Raw genomic sequence first — 18965 nt, forward strand, 5'->3', positions numbered from 1 at the left:
TGTGTCCTGCAGGTGGCGCCCCCGGTGCAGTATCTGGTATTGCTGGTGGATGTAGTACCTTAGCCTCCCTGTAGTCCCCCCTGTGTCCGGCAGGTGGCGCCCCCGGTGCAGTATCTGGTGTTGTTGGTGGATGTAGTACCTTAGCCTCCCTGTAGTCCCCCCTGTGTCCGGCAGGTGGCGCCCCCGGGGCAGTATCTGGTATTGCTGGTGGATGTAGTACCTTAGCCTCCCTGTAGTCCCCCCTGTGTCCGGCAGGTGGCGTCCCGGTGCAGTATCTGGTGTTGCTGGTGGATGTAGTACCTTAGCCTCCCTGCAGTGCCCCCTGTGTCCGGCAGGTGGCGCCCCCGGTGCAGTATCTGGTGTTGCTGGTGGATGTAGTACCTTAGCCTCCCTGTAGTTCCCCCTGTGTCCTGCAGGTGGCGCCCCCGGTGCAGTATCTGGTATTGCTGGTGGATGTAGTACCTTAGCCTCCCTGCAGTGCCCCCTGTGTCCGGCAGGTGGCGCCCCCGGTGCAGTATCTGGTGTTGCTGGTGGATGTAGTACCTTAGCCTCCCTGTAGTTCCCCCTGTGTCCTGCAGGTGGCGCCCCCGGTGCAGTATCTGGTGTTGCTGGTGGATGTAGTACCTTAGCCTCCCTGCAGTGCCCCCTGTGTCCGGCAGGTGGCGCCCTGGTGCAGTATCTGGTGTTGCTGGTGGATGTAGTACCTTAGCCTCCCTGTAGTCCCCCCTGTGTCCGGCAGGTGGCGCCCCCGGTGCAGTATCTGGTGTTGCTGGTGGATGTAGTACCTTAGCCTCCCTGCAGTGCCCCCTGTGTCCGGCAGGTGGCGCCCTGGTGCAGTATCTGGTGTTGCTGGTGGATGTAGTACCTTAGCCTCCCTGTAGTCCCCCCTGTGTCCGGCAGGTGGCGCCCCGGGCCGTGACGTCGCGCTGTCCCGCTGGCCGCTGGGCTCTTATAGCCGGGGAGGAGAAGCGGCCGGAGCAGAGGAGACACCGGAGACATGACACCCGCAGCCCGGGAGCTCGCACTCATCCTGGGGGCACTCACCCTCATCTGTGTCACCCGGAGCACGCCCGCCAGAGCCCGAGCCCGTGAGTACAGGGGGGAGACTGAGGGTGCAGGTGAGTGTGAGTGCAGGTGAGTGACAGATGACATGTGTGCAAGTGAGTGCAGGAGGTGAGTGACAGGGAGTGTGTGACTGAGTGTAACGGTAAGTGCAAGGGGGGAATGAGCAGAAGGGGAGTGTGTGCAGGTGAGTGTCAGTGTGTGACACTGAGTGCAAGAGGTGACAGTGAGTGACCCTCAGTGATAAGAAAGCTGCAGAGATATGCAAATTCTGTAAGTAAGAATCAGCACCTGTGCAGGTAAGTGGCATCTATATGAGTGTGAGGGGACAGTGATTGTACAGATGATAAGTGCACACTCACCCCCAGTGTCAGAGATGACTGAATACTGACTGTAACCAGGGGGTAAGAAGTGAGTGTGAGATCAACCAGGAGCCGGAGAGTGACAGGAGAGACAAATCATCACAGGTCAGGGGAGGGGTCAGTCCTGCAGTCCTATGTAACACCACAGATAACACAGTGATATCTCTCTGAGTACAGATCATGTAGTAGATGTGTCCTGCAGTCCTATGTAACACCACAGATAACACAGTGATATCTCTGAGTACAGATCATGTAGTAGATGTGTCCTGCAGTCCTATGTAACACCACAGATAACACAGTGATATCTCTGAGTACATATCATGTAGTAGATGTGACCTGCAGTCCTATGTAACACCACAGATAACACAGTGATATCTCTCTGAGTACAGATCATGTAGTAGATGTGTCCTGCAGTCCTATGTAACACCACAGATAACACAGTGATATCTCTGAGTACAGGTCATGTAGTAGATGTGGCCTGCAGTCCTATGTAACACCACAGATAACACAGTGATATCTCTGAGTACAGATCATGTAGTAGATGTGTCCTGCAGTCCTATGTAACACCACAGATAACACAGTGATATCTCTCTGAGTACAGATCATGTAGTAGATGTGTCCTGCAGTCCTATGTAACACCACAGATAACACAGTGATATCTCTGAGTACAGATCATGTAGTAGATGTGTCCTGCAGTCCTATGTAACACCACAGATAACACAGTGATATCTCTGAGTACAGATCATGTAGTAGATGTGTCCTGCAGTCCTATGTAACACCACAGATAACACAGTGATATCTCTCTGAGTACAGATCATGTAGTAGATGTGACCTGCAGTCCTATGTAACACCACAGATAACACAGTGATATCTCTCTGAGTACAGATCATGTAGTAGATGTGACCTGCAGTCCTATGTAACACCACAGATAACACAGTGATATCTCTCTGAGTACAGATCATGTAGTAGATGTGTCCTGCAGTCCTATGTAACACCACAGATAACACAGTGATATCTCTCTGAGTACAGATCATGTAGTAGATGTCACCTGCAGTCCTATGTAACACCACAGATAACACAGTGATATCTCTGAGTACAGATCATGTAGTAGATGTGACCTGCAGTCCTATGTAACACCACAGATAACACAGTGATATCTCTCTGAGTACAGATCATGTAGTAGATGTGACCTGCAGTCCTATGTAACACCACAGATAACACAGTGATATCTCTCTGAGTACAGATCATGTAGTAGATGTGACCTGCAGTCCTATGTAACACCACAGATAACACAGTGATATCTCTCTGAGTACAGATCATGTAGTAGATGTGTCCTGCAGTCCTATGTAACACCACAGATAACACAGTGATATCTCTCTGAGTACAGATCATGTAGTAGATGTGTCCTGCAGTCCTATGTAACAGCACAGATAACACAGTGATATCTCTGAGTACAGATCATGTAGTAGATGTGTCCTGCAGTCCTATGTAACACCACAGATAACACAGTGATATCTCTGAGTACAGATCATGTAGTAGATGTGTCCTGCAGTCCTATGTAACACCACAGATAACACAGTGATATCTCTGAGTACAGATCATGTAGTAGATGTGTCCTGCAGTCCTATGTAACACCACAGATAACACAGTGATATCTCTCTGAGTACAGATCATGTAGTAGATGTGTCCTGCAGTCCTATGTAACACCACAGATAACACAGTGATATCTCTGAGTACAGATCATGTAGTAGATGTGTCCTGCAGTCCTATGTAACACCACAGATAACACAGTGATATCTCTCTGAGTACAGATCATGTAGTAGTCACCTGCAGTCCTATGTAACACCACAGATAACACAGTGATATCTCTGAGTACAGATCATGTAGTAGATGTGTCCTGCAGTCCTATGTAACACCACAGATAACACAGTGATATCTCTGAGTACAGATCATGTAGTAGATGTGTCCTGCAGTCCTATGTAACACCACAGATAACACAGTGATATCTCTGAGTACAGATCATGTAGTAGATGTGACCTGCAGTCCTATGTAACACCACAGATAACACAGTGATATCTCTCTGAGTACAGATCATGTAGTAGATGTGACCTGCAGTCCTATGTAACAGCACAGATAACACAGTGATATCTCTGAGTACAGATCATGTAGTAGATGTGTCCTGCAGTCCTATGTAACACCACAGATAACACAGTGATATCTCTCTGAGTACAGATCATGTAGTAGATGTGTCCTGCAGTCCTATGTAACACCACAGATAACACAGTGATATCTCTCTGAGTACAGATCATGTAGTAGATGTGTCCTGCAGTCCTATGTAACACCACAGATAACACAGTGATATCTCTCTGAGTACAGATCATGTAGTAGATGTGTCCTGCAGTCCTATGTAACACCACAGATAACACAGTGATATCTCTGAGTACAGATCATGTAGTAGATGTGTCCTGCAGTCCTATGTAACACCACAGATAACACAGTGATATCTCTGAGTACAGATCATGTAGTAGATGTGTCCTGCAGTCCTATGTAACACCACAGATAACACAGTGATATCTCTGAGTACAGATCATGTAGTAGATGTGTCCTGCAGTCCTATGTAACACCACAGATAACACAGTGATATCTCTGAGTACAGATCATGTAGTAGATGTGCCCTGCAGTCCTATGTAACACCACAGATAACACAGTGATATCTCTGAGTACAGATCATGTAGTAGATGTGTCCTGCAGTCCTATGTAACACCACAGATAACACAGTGATATCTCTGAGTACAGATCATGTAGTAGATGTTTCCTGCAGTCCTATGTAACACCACAGATAACACAGTGATATCTCTGAGTACAGATCATGTAGTAGATGTGTCCTGCAGTCCTATGTAACACCACAGATAACACAGTGATATCTCTGAGTACAGATCATGTAGTAGATGTGTCCTGCAGTCCTATGTAACACCACAGATAACTCAGTGATATCTCTGAGTACAGATCATGTAGTAAATGTGTCCTGCAGTCCTATGTAACACCACAGATAACACAGTGATATCTCTGAGTACAGATCATGTAGTAGATGTGTCCTGCAGTCCTATGTAACACCACAGATAACACAGTGATATCTCTCTGAGTACAGATCATGTAGTAGATGTGTCCTGCAGTCCTATGTAACACCACAGATAACACAGTGATATCTCTGAGTACAGATCATGTAGTAGATGTGCCCTGCAGTCCTATGTAACACCACAGATAACACAGTGATATCTCTGAGTACAGATCATGTAGTAGATGTGACCTGCAGTCCTATGTAACACCACAGATAACACAGTGATATCTCTGAGCACAGATCATGTAGTAGATGTGACCTGCAGTCCTATGTAACACCACAGATAACACAGTGATATCTCTGAGTACAGATCATGTAGTAGATGTGTCCTGCAGTCCTATGTAACACCACAGATAACACAGTGATATCTCTGAGTACAGATCATGTAGTAGATGTCTCCTGCAGTCCTATGTAACACCACAGATAACACAGTGATATCTCTCTGAGTACAGATCATGTAGTAGATGTGTCCTGCAGTCCTATGTAACACCACAGATAACACAGTGATATCTCTCTGAGTACAGATCATGTAGTAGATGTGTCCTGCAGTCCTATGTAACACCACAGATAACACAGTGATATCTCTGAGTACAGATCATGTAGTAGATGTGTCCTGCAGTCCTATGTAACACCACAGATAACACAGTGATATCTCTCTGAGTACAGATCATGTAGTAGTCACCTGCAGTCCTATGTAACACCACAGATAACACAGTGATATCTCCGAGTACAGATCATGTAGTAGTCACCTGCAGTCCTATGTAACACCACAGATAACACAGTGATATCTCTCTGAGTACAGATCATGTAGTAGATGTGTCCTGCAGTCCTATGTAACACCACAGATAACACAGTGATATCTCCGAGTACAGATCATGTAGTAGATGTGTCCTGCAGTCCTATGTAACACCACAGATAACACAGTGATATCTCCGAGTACAGATCATGTAGTAGATGTGTCCTGCAGTCCTATGTAACACCACAGATAACACAGTGATATCTCTCTGAGTACAGATCATGTAGTAGATGTGTCCTGCAGTCCTATGTAACACCACAGATAACACAGTGATATCTCTGAGTACAGATCATGTAGTAGATGTGTCCTGCAGTCCTATGTAACACCACAGATAACACAGTGATATCTCCCTGAGTACAGATCATGTAGTAGATGTGACCTGCAGTCCTATGTAACACCACAGATAACACAGTGATATCTCTGAGTACAGATCATGTAGTAGATGTGTCCTGCAGTCCTATGTAACACCACAGATAACACAGTGATATCTCTGAGTACAGATCATGTAGTAGATGTGACCTGCAGTCCTATGTAACACCACAGATAACACAGTGATATCTCTCTGAGTACAGATCATGTAGTAGATGTGTCCTGCAGTCCTATGTAACACCACAGATAACACAGTGATATCTCTCTGAGTACAGATCATGTAGTAGATGTGACCTGCAGTCCTATGTAACACCACAGATAACACAGTGATATCTCTGAGTACAGATCATGTAGTAGATGTGACCTGCAGTCCTATGTAACACCACAGATAACACAGTGATATCTCTCTGAGTACAGATCATGTAGTAGATGTGTCCTGCAGTCCTATGTAACACCACAGATAACACAGTGATATCTCTCTGAGTACAGATCATGTAGTAGATGTGTCCTGCAGTCCTATGTAACACCACAGATAACACAGTGATATCTCTCTGAGTACAGATCATGTAGTAGATGTGTCCTGCAGTCCTATGTAACACCACAGATAACACAGTGATATCTCTCTGAGTACAGATCATGTAGTAGATGTGACCTGCAGTCCTATGTAACACCACAGATAACACAGTGATATCTCTGAGTACAGATCATGTAGTAGATGTGTCCTGCAGTCCTATGTAACACCACAGATAACACAGTGATATCTCTGAGTACAGATCATGTAGTAGATGTGTCCTGCAGTCCTATGTAACACCACAGATAACACAGTGATATCTCTGAGTACAGATCATGTAGTAGATGTGTCCTGCAGTCCTATGTAACACCACAGGTAACACAGTGATATCTCTCTGAGTACAGATCATGTAGTAGATGTGACCTGCAGTCCTATGTAACACCACAGATAACACAGTGATATCTCTGAGTACAGATCATGTAGTAGATGTGTCCTGCAGTCCTATGTAACACCACAGATAACACAGTGATATCTCTCTGAGTACAGATCATGTAGTAGATGTGTCCTGCAGTCCTATGTAACACCACAGATAACACAGTGATATCTCTGAGTACAGATCATGTAGTATATGTCCTGCAGTCCTATGTAACACCACAGATAACAAAGTGATATCTCTCTGAGTACATATCATGTAGTAGATGTGCCCTGCAGTCCTATGTAACGCCACAGATAACACAGTGATATCTCTGAGTACAGATCATGTAGTAGATGTGACCTGCAGTCCTATGTAACACCACAGATAACACAGTGATATCTCTGAGTACAGATCATGTAGTAGATGTGTCCTGCAGTCCTATGTAACACCACAGATAACACAGTGATATCTCTCTGAGTACAGATCATGTAGTAGATGTGTCCTGCAGTCCTATGTAACACCACAGATAACACAGTGATATCTCTCTGAGTACAGATCATGTAGTAGATGTGACCTGCAGTCCTATGTAACACCACAGATAACACAGTGATATCTCTCTGAGTACAGATCATGTAGTAGATGTGTCCTGCAGTCCTATGTAACACCACAGATAACACAGTGATATCTCTCTGAGTACAGATCATGTAGTAGATGAGTCCTGCAGTCCTATGTAACACCACAGATAACACAGTGATATCTCTGAGTACAGATCATGTAGTAGATGTGTCCTGCAGTCCTATGTAACACTACAGATAACACAGTGATATCTCTGAGTACAGATCATGTAGTAGATGTGTCCTGCAGTCCTATGTAACACCACAGATAACACAGTGATATCTCTGAGTACAGATCATGTAGTAGATGTGTCCTGCAGTCCTATGTAACACCACAGATAACACAGTGATATCTCTCTGAGTACAGATCATGTAGTAGATGTGACCTGCAGTCCTATGTAACACCACAGATAACACAGTGATATCTCTCTGAGTTAGGATCATGTAGTAGATGTGACCTGCAGTCCTATGTAACACCACAGATAACACAGTGATATCTCTGAGTACAGATCATGTAGTAGATGTGTCCTGCAGTCCTATGTAACACCACAGATAACACAGTGATATCTCTGAGTACAGATCATGTAGTAGATGTGTCCTGCAGTCCTATGTAACACCACAGATAACACAGTGATATCTGAGTACAGATCATGTAGTAGATGTGACCTGCAGTCCTATGTAACACCACAGATAACACAGTGATATCTCTGAGTACAGATCATGTAGTAGATGTCTCCTGCAGTCCTATGTAACACCACAGATAACACAGTGATATCTCTGAGTACAGATCATGTAGTAGATGTGTCCTGCAGTCCTATGTAACACCACAGATAACACAGTGATATCTCTGAGTACAGATCATGTAGTAGATGTGACCTGCAGTCCTATGTAACACCACAGATAACACAGTGATATCTCTGAGTACAGATCATGTAGTAGATGTGTCCTGCAGTCCTATGTAACACCACAGATAACACAGTGATATCTCTGAGTACAGATCATGTAGTAGATGTGACCTGCAGTCCTATGTAACACCACAGATAACACAGTGATATCTCTCTGAGTACAGATCATGTAGTAGATGTGTCCTGCAGTCCTATGTAACACCACAGATAACACAGTGATATCTCTCTGAGTACAGATCATGTAGTAGATGTGTCCTGCAGTCCTATGTAACACCACAGATAACACAGTGATATCTCTGAGTACAGATCATGTAGTAGATGTGTCCTGCAGTCCTATGTAACACCACAGATAACACAGTGATATCTCTGAGTACAGATCATGTAGTAGATGTGTCCTGCAGTCCTATGTAACACCACAGATAACACAGTGATATCTCTCTGAGTACAGATCATGTAGTAGATGTGTCCTGCAGTCCTATGTAACACCACAGATAACACAGTGATATCTCTGAGTACAGATCATGTAGTAGATGTGACCTGCAGTCCTATGTAACACCACAGATAACACAGTGATATCTCTGAGTACAGATCATGTAGTAGATGTGTCCTGCAGTCCTATGTAACACCACAGATAACACAGTGATATCTCTGAGTACAGATCATGTAGTAGATGTGACCTGCAGTCCTATGTAACACCACAGATAACACAGTGATATCTCTCTGAGTACAGATCATGTAGTAGATGTGTCCTGCAGTCCTATGTAACACCACAGATAACACAGTGATATCTCTGAGTACAGATCATGTAGTAGATGTGTCCTGCAGTCCTATGTAACACCACAGATAACACAGTGATATCTCTGAGTACAGATCATGTAGTAGATGTGACCTGCAGTCCTATGTAACACCACAGATAACACAGTGATATCTCTCTGAGTACAGATTGTGTAGTAGATGTCTCCTGCAGTCCTATGTAACACCACAGATAACACAGTGATATCTCTGAGTACAGATCATGTAGTAGATGTGTCCTGCAGTCCTATGTAACACCACAGATAACACAGTGATATCTCTGAGTACAGATCATGTAGTAGATGTGTCCTGCAGTCCTATGTAACACCACAGATAACACAGTGATATCTCTGAGTACAGATCATGTAGTAGATGTGATTTGCAGTCCTATGTAACACCACAGATAACACAGTGATATCTCTCTGAGTACAGATTGTGTAGTAGATGTCTCCTGCAGTCCTATGTAACACCACAGATAACACAGTGATATCTCTGAGTACAGATCATGTAGATGTGTCCTGCAGTCCTATGTAACACCATAGATAACACAGTGATATCTCTCTGAGTACAGATCATGTAGTAGATGTGTCCTGCAGTCCTATGTAACACCACAGATAACACAGTGATATCTCTGAGTATAGATCATGTAGTAGATGTGTCCTGCAGTCCTATGTAACACCACAGATAACACAGTGATATCTCTGAGTACAGATCATGTAGTAGATGTGACCTGCAGTCCTATGTAACACCACAGATAACACAGTGATATCTCTGAGTACAGATCATGTAGTAGATGTGTCCTGCAGTCCTATGTAACACCACAGATAACACAGTGATATCTCTCTGAGTACAGATCATGTAGTAGATGTGTCCTGCAGTCCTATGTAACACCACAGATAACACAGTGATATCTCTGAGTACAGATCATGTAGTAGATGTGTCCTGCAGTCCTATGTAACACCACAGATAACACAGTGATATCTCTCTGAGTACAGATCATGTAGTAGATGTGTCCTGCAGTCCTATGTAACACCACAGATAACACAGTGATATCTCTGAGTACAGATCATGTAGTAGATGTGTCCTGCAGTCCTATGTAACACCACAGATAACACAGTGATATCTCTGAGTACAGATCATGTAGTAGATGTCTCCTGCAGTCCTATGTAACACCACAGATAACACAGTGATATCTCTGAGTACAGATCATGTAGTAGATGTGTCCTGCAGTCCTATGTAACACCACAGATAACACAGTGATATCTCCGAGTACAGATCATGTAGTAGATGTCACCTGCAGTCCTATGTAACACCACAGATAACACAGTGATATCTCTGAGTACAGATCATGTAGTAGATGTGTCCTGCAGTCCTATGTAACACCACAGATAACACAGTGATATCTCTGAGTACAGATCATGTAGTAGATGTGTCCTGCAGTCCTATGTAACACCACAGATAACACAGTGATATCTCTGAGTACAGATCATGTAGTAGATGTGACCTGCAGTCCTATGTAACACCACAGATAACACAGTGATATCTCTGAGTACAGATCATGTAGTAGATGTGTCCTGCAGTCCTATGTAACACCACAGATAACACAGTGATATCTCTCTGAGTACAGATCATGTAGTAGATGTGTCCTGCAGTCCTATGTAACACCACAGATAACACAGTGATATCTCTCTGAGTACAGATCATGTAGTAGATGTGTCCTGCAGTGCTATGTAACACCACGGATAACACAGTGATATCTCTGAGTACAGATCATGTAGTAGATGTGTCCTGCAGTCCTATGTAACACCACAGATAACACAGTGATATCTCTCTGAGTACAGATCATGTAGTAGATGTATCCTGCAGTCCTATGTAACACCACAGATAACACAGTGATATCTCTGAGTACAGATCATGTAGTAGATGTGTCCTGCAGTCCTATGTAACACCACAGATAACACAGTGTTATCTCTCTGAGTACAGATCATGTAGTAGATGTATCCTGCAGTCCTATGTAACACCACAGATAACACAGTGATATCTCTGAGTACAGATCATGTAGTAGATGTGACCTGCAGTCCTATGTAACACCACAGATAACACAGTGATATCTCTGAGTACAGATCATGTAGTAGATGTCTCCTGCAGTCCTATGTAACACCACAGATAACACAGTGATATCTCTGAGTACAGATCATGTAGTAGATGTGACCTGCAGTCCTATGTAACACCACAGATAACACAGTGATATCTCTCTGAGTACAGATCATGTAGTAGATGTGACCTGCAGTCCTATGTAACACCACAGATAACACAGTGATATCTCTGAGTACAGATCATGTAGTAGATGTGACCTGCAGTCCTATGTAACACCACAGATAACACAGTGATATCTCTCTGAGTACAGATCATGTAGTAGATGTGTCCTGCAGTCCTATGTAACACCACAGATAACACAGTGATATCTCTGAGTACAGATCATGTAGTAGATGTGACCTGCAGTCCTATGTAACACCACAGATAACACAGTGATATCTCTGAGTACAGATCATGTAGTAGATGTCTCCTGCAGTCCTATGTAACACCACAGATAACACAGTGATATCTCTGAGTACAGATCATGTAGTAGATGTGTCCTGCAGTCCTATGTAACACCACAGATAACACAGTGATATCTCCGAGTACAGATCATGTAGTAGATGTGTCCTGCAGTCCTATGTAACACCACAGATAACACAGTGATATCTCTGAGTACAGATCATGTAGTAGATGTGTCCTGCAGTCCTATGTAACACCACAGATAACACAGTGATATCTCTCTGAGTACAGATCATGTAGTAGATGTCACCTGCAGTCCTATGTAACACCACAGATAACACAGTGATATCTCTCTGAGTACAGATCATGTAGTAGATGTGTCCTGCAGTCCTATGTAACACCACAGGTAACACAGTGATATCTCTCTGAGTACAGATCATGTAGTAGATGTGTCCTGCAGTCCTATGTAACACCACAGATAACACAGTGATATCTCTGAGTACAGATCATGTAGTAGATGTGTCCTGCAGTCCTATGTAACAGCACAGATAACACAGTGATATCTCTCTGAGTACAGATCATGTAGTAGATGTTTCCTGCAGTCCTATGTAACACCACAGATAACACAGTGATATCTCTCTGAGTACAGATCATGTAGTAGATGTGACCTGCAGTCCTATGTAACACCACAGATAACACAGTGATATCTCTGAGTACAGATCATGTAGTAGATGTGTCCTGCAGTCCTATGTAACACCACAGATAACACAGTGATATCTCTCTGAGTACAGATCATGTAGTAGATGTGTCCTGCAGTCCTATGTAACACCACAGATAACACAGTGATATCTCTGAGTACAGATCATGTAGTATATGTCCTGCAGTCCTATGTAACACCACAGATAACAAAGTGATATCTCTCTGAGTACTTATCATGTAGTAGATGTGCCCTGCAGTCCTATGTAACACCACAGATAACACAGTGATATCTCTGAGTACAGATCATGTAGTAGATGTGACCTGCAGTCCTATGTAACACCACAGATAACACAGTGATATCTCTCTGAGTTAGGATCATGTAGTAGATGTGACCTGCAGTCCTATGTAACACCACAGATAACACAGTGATATCTCTGAGTACAGATCATGTAGTAGATGTGTCCTGCAGTCCTATGTAACACCACAGATAACACAGTGATATCTCTGAGTACAGATCATGTAGTAGATGTGTCCTGCAGTCCTATGTAACACCACAGATAACACAGTGATATCTCTGAGTACAGATCATGTAGTAGATGTGACCTGCAGTCCTATGTAACACCACAGATAACACAGTGATATCTGAGTACAGATCATGTAGTAGATGTGACCTGCAGTCCTATGTAACACCACAGATAACACAGTGATATCTCTGAGTACAGATCATGTAGTAGATGTCTCCTGCAGTCCTATGTAACACCACAGATAACACAGTGATATCTCTGAGTACAGATCATGTAGTAGATGTGTCCTGCAGTCCTATGTAACACCACAGATAACACAGTGATATCTCTGAGTACAGATCATGTAGTAGATGTGTCCTGCAGTCCTATGTAACACCACAGATAACACAGTGATATCTCTGAGTACAGATCATGTAGTAGATGTGTCCTGCAGTCCTATGTAACACCACAGATAACACAGTGATATCTCCGAGTACAGATCATGTAGTAGTCACCTGCAGTCCTATGTAACACCACAGATAACACAGTGATATCTCCGAGTACAGATGATGTAGTAGTCACCTGCAGTCCTATGTAACACCACAGATAACACAGTGATATCTCTCTGAGTACAGATCATGTAGTAGATGTGTCCTGCAGTCCTATGTAACACCACAGATAACACAGTGATATCTCTGAGTACAGATCATGTAGTAGATGTGATTTGCAGTCCTATGTAACACCACAGATAACACAGTGATATCTCTCTGAGTACAGATTGTGTAGTAGATGTCTCCTGCAGTCCTATGTAACACCACAGATAACACAGTGATATCTCTGAGTACAGATCATGTAGTAGATGTGTCCTGCAGTCCTATGTAACACCACAGATAACACAGTGATATCTCTCTGAGTACAGATCATGTAGTAGATGTGTCCTGCAGTCCTATGTAACACCACAGATAACACAGTGATATCTCTCTGAGTACAGATCATGTAGATGTGTCCTGCAGTCCTATGTAACACCATAGATAACACAGTGATATCTCTCTGAGTACAGATCATGTAGTAGATGTGTCCTGCAGTCCTATGTAACACCACAGATAACACAGTGATATCTCTCTGAGTACAGATCATGTAGTAGATGTGTCCTGCAGTCCTATGTAACACCACAGATAACACAGTGATATCTCTCTGAGTACAGATCATGTAGTAGATGTGTCCTGCAGTCCTATGTAACACCACAGATAACACAGTGATATCTCTGAGTACAGATCATGTAGTAGATGTGTCCTGCAGTCCTATGTTAAACCACAGATAACACAGTGATATCTCTGAGTACAGATCATGTAGTAGATGTGTCCTGCAGTCCTATGTAACACCACAGATAACACAGTGATATCTCTGAGTACAGATCATGTAGTAGATGTGACCTGCAGTCCTATGTAACACCACAGATAACACAGTGATATCTCTGAGTACAGATCATGTAGTAGATGTGTCCTGCAGTCCTATGTAACACCACAGATAACACAGTGATATCTCTCTGAGTACAGATCATGTAGTAGATGTGTCCTGCAGTCCTATGTAACACCACAGATAACACAGTGATATCTCTGAGTACAGATCATGTAGTATATGTGACCTGCAGTCCTATGTTAAACCACAGATAACACAGTGATATCTCTGAGTACAGATCATGTAGTAGATGTCTCCTGCAGTCCTATGTAACACCACAGATAACACAGTGATATCTCTGAGTACAGATCATGTAGTAGATGTGTCCTGCAGTCCTATGTAACACCACAGATAACACAGTGATATCTCTGAGTACAGATCATGTAGTAGATGTGTCCTGCAGTCCTATGTAACACCACAGATAACACAGTGATATCTCCGAGTACAGATCATGTAGTAGATGTCACCTGCAGTCCTATGTAACACCACAGATAACACAGTGATATCTCTGAGTACAGATCATGTAGTAGATGTGTCCTGCAGTCCTATGTAACACCACAGATAACACAGTGATATCTCTGAGTACAGATCATGTAGTAGATGTGTCCTGCAGTCCTATGTAACACCATAGATAACACAGTGATATCTCTGAGTACAGATCATGTAGTAGATGTGTCCTGCAGTCCTATGTAACACCACAGATAACACAGTGATATCTCTGAGTACAGATCATGTAGTAGATGTGACCTGCAGTCCTATGTAACACCACAGATAACACAGTGATATCTCTGAGTACAGATCATGTAGTAGATGTGTCCTGCAGTCCTATGTAACACCACAGATAACACAGTGATATCTCTCTGAGTACAGATCATGTAGTAGATGTGTCCTGCAGTCCTATGTAACACCACAGATAACACAGTGATATCTCTCTGAGTACAGATCATGTAGTAGATGTGTCCTGCAGTCCTATGTAACACCACAGATAACACAGTGATATCTCTCTGAGTACAGATCATGTAGTAGATGTGTCCTGCAGTCCTATGTAACACCACAGATAACACAGTGATATCTCTCTGAGTACAGGTCATGTAGTAGATGTGTCCTGCAGTCCTATGTAACACCACAGATAACACAGTGATATCTCTCTGAGTACAGATCATGTAGTAGATGTGTCCTGCAGTCCTATGTAACACCATAGATAACACAGTGATATCTCTGAGTACAGATCATGTAGTAGATGTGTCCTGCAGTCCTATGTAACACCACAGATAACACAGTGATATCTCTGAGTACAGATCATGTAGTAGATGTGTCCTGCAGTCCTATGTAACACCACAGATAACACAGTGTTATCTCTCTGAGTACAGATCATGTAGTAGATGTGTCCTGCAGTCCTATGTAACACCACAGATAACACAGTGATATCTCTGAGTACAGATCATGTAGTAGATGTATCCTGCAGTCCTATGTAACACCACAGATAACACAGTGATATCTCTGAGTACAGATCATGTAGTAGATGTGTCCTGCAGTCCTATGTAACACCACAGATAACACAGTGTTATCTCTCTGAGTACAGATCATGTAGTAGATGTATCCTGCAGTCCTATGTAACACCACAGATAACACAGTGATATCTCTGAGTACAGATCATGTAGTAGATGTGACCTGCAGTCCTATGTAACACCACAGATAACACAGTGATATCTCTGAGTACAGATCATGTAGTAGATGTCTCCTGCAGTCCTATGTAACACCACAGATAACACAGTGATATCTCTGAGTACAGATCATGTAGTAGATGTGACCTGCAGTCCTATGTAACACCACAGATAACACAGTGATATCTCTCTGAGTACAGATCATGTAGTAGATGTGACCTGCAGTCCTATGTAACACCACAGATAACACAGTGATATCTCTGAGTACAGATCATGTAGTAGATGTGACCTGCAGTCCTATGTAACACCACAGATAACACAGTGATATCTCTCTGAGTACAGATCATGTAGTAGATGTGTCCTGCAGTCCTATGTAACACCACAGATAACACAGTGATATCTCTGAGTACAGATCATGTAGTAGATGTGACCTGCAGTCCTATGTAACACCACAGATAACACAGTGATATCTCTGAGTACAGATCATGTAGTAGATGTCTCCTGCAGTCCTATGTAACACCACAGATAACACAGTGATATCTCTGAGTACAGATCATGTAGTAGATGTGTCCTGCAGTCCTATGTAACACCACAGATAACACAGTGATATCTCCGAGTACAGATCATGTAGTAGATGTGTCCTGCAGTCCTATGTAACACCACAGATAACACAGTGATATCTCTGAGTACAGATCATGTAGTAGATGTGTCCTGCAGTCCTATGTAACACCACAGATAACACAGTGATATCTCTGAGTACAGATCATGTAGTAGATGTGTGCTGCAGTCCTATGTAACACCATAGATAACACAGTGATATCTCTGAGTACAGATCATGTAGTAGATGTGTCCTGCAGTCCTATGTAACACCACAGATAACACAGTGATATCTCTCTGAGTACAGATCATGTAGTAGATGTGTCCTGCAGTCCTATGTAACACCACAGATAACACAGTGATATCTCTGAGTACAGATCATGTAGTAGATGTGTCCTGCAGTCCTATGTAACACTACAGATAACACAGTGATATCTCTGAGTACAGATCATGTAGTAGATGTGTCCTGCAGTCCTATGTAACACCACAGATAACACAGTGATATCTCTGAGTACAGATCATGTAGTAGATGTGACCTGCAGTCCTATGTAACACCACAGATAACACAGTGATATCTCTGAGTACAGATCATGTAGTAGATGTGACCTGCAGTCCTATGTAACACCACAGATAACACAGTGATATCTCTCTGAGTACAGATCATGTAGTAGATGTGTCCTGCAGTCCTATGTAACACCACAGATAACACAGTGATATCTCTGAGTACAGATCATGTAGTAGATGTGTCCTGCAGTCCTATGTAACACCACAGATAACACAGTGATATCTCTCTGAGTACAGATCATGTAGTAGATGTGTCCTGCAGTCCTATGTAACACCACAGATAACACAGTGATATCTCTCTGAGTACAGATCATGTAGTAGATGTGTCCTGCAGTCCTATGTAACACCACAGACAACACAGTGATATCTCTCTGAGTACAGATCATGTAGTAGATGTGTCCTGCAGTCCTATGTAACACCACAGATAACACAGTGATATCTCTGAGTACAGATCATGTAGTAGATGTGTCCTGCAGTCCCATGTAACACCACAGATAACACAGTGATATCTCTCTGAGTACAGATCATGAAGTAGATGTGTCCTGCAGTCCTATGTAACACCACAGATAACACAGTGATATCTCTCTGAGTATAGATCATGTAGTAGATGTCACCTGCAGTCCTATGTTACACCACAGATAACACAGTGATATCTCTGAGTACAGATCATGTAGTAGATGTGTCCTGCAGTCCTATGTAACACCACAGATAACACAGTGATATCTCGGAGTACAGATCATGTAGTAGATGTGTCCTGCAGTCCTATGTAACACCACAGATAACACAGTGATATCTCTCTGAGTACAGATCATGTAGTAGATGTGTCCTGCAGTCCTATGTAACACCACAGATAACACAGTGATATCTCTGAGTACAGATCATGTATTAGATGTGTCCTGCAGTCCTATGTAACACCACAGATAACACAGTGATATCTCTCTGAGTACAGATCATGTAGTAGATGTGTCCTGCAGTCCTATGTAACACCATAGATAACACAGTGATATCTCTGAGTACAGATCATGTAGTAGATGTGTCCTGCAGTCCTATGTAACACCACAGATAACACAGTGATATCTCTGAGTACAGATCATGTAGATGTGTCCTGCAGTCCTATGTAACACCACAGATAACACAGTAATATCTCTCTGAGTACAGATCATGTAGTAGATGTGTCCTGCAGTCCTATGTAACACCACAGATAACACAGTGATATCTCTCTGAGTACAGATCATGTAGTAGATGTGTCCTGCAGTCCTATGTAACACCACAGATAACACAGTGATATCTCTGAGTACAGATCATGTAATAGATGTGTCCTGCAGTCCTATGTAACACCACAGATAACACAGTGATATCTCTGAGTACAGATCATGTAGTAGATGTCCTGCAGTCCTATGTAACACCACAGATAACACAGTGATATCTCTCTGAGTACAGATCATGTAGTAGATGTGTCCTGCAGTCCTATGTAACACCACAGATAACACAGTGATATCTCTGAGTACAGATCATGTAGTAGATGTGTCCTGCAGTCCTATGTAACACCACAGATAACACAGTGATATCTCCCTGAGTACAGATCATGTAGTAGATGTCACCTGCAGTCCTATGTAACTCCACAGATAACACAGTGATATCTCCCTGAGTACAGATCATGTAGTAGATTTGTCCTGCAGTCCTATGTAACACCACAGATAACACAGTGATATCTCTCTGAGTACAGATCATGTAGTAGATGTGTCCTGCAGTCCTATGTAACACCACAGATAACACAGTGATATCTCTGAGTACAGATCATGTAGTAGATGTGTCCTGCAGTCCCATGTAACACCACAGATAACACAGTGATATCTCCCTGAGTACAGATCATGTAGTAGATGTCACCTGCAGTCCTATGTAACACCACAGATAACACAGTGATATCTCCCTGAGTACAGATCATGTAGTAGATTTGTCCTGCAGTCCTATGTAACACCACAGATAACACAGTGATAT

At 43.0% G+C, this 18965-nt stretch overlaps 1 protein-coding gene across 1 annotated transcript in view; it reads left to right on the forward strand.

Moving 5' to 3' along the window:
- Positions 1 to 929: 929 nt before the first annotated feature.
- Positions 930 to 18965, forward strand: part of CHRDL2 (chordin like 2) — a 69671-nt gene continuing 51635 nt past the window's right edge. Inside the window, exon 1 of the mRNA XM_072133808.1 lies at positions 930 to 1088. Within this exon, the coding sequence (XP_071989909.1) occupies positions 998 to 1088 (91 nt within the window). The 5' untranslated portion in view covers positions 930 to 997. The remainder of the gene's footprint in view (positions 1089 to 18965) is intronic.

The sequence above is a fragment of the Engystomops pustulosus genome, chromosome 2, assembly GCF_040894005.1.
Source record: "Engystomops pustulosus chromosome 2, aEngPut4.maternal, whole genome shotgun sequence".
NCBI lineage: Eukaryota > Metazoa > Chordata > Amphibia > Anura > Leptodactylidae > Engystomops > Engystomops pustulosus.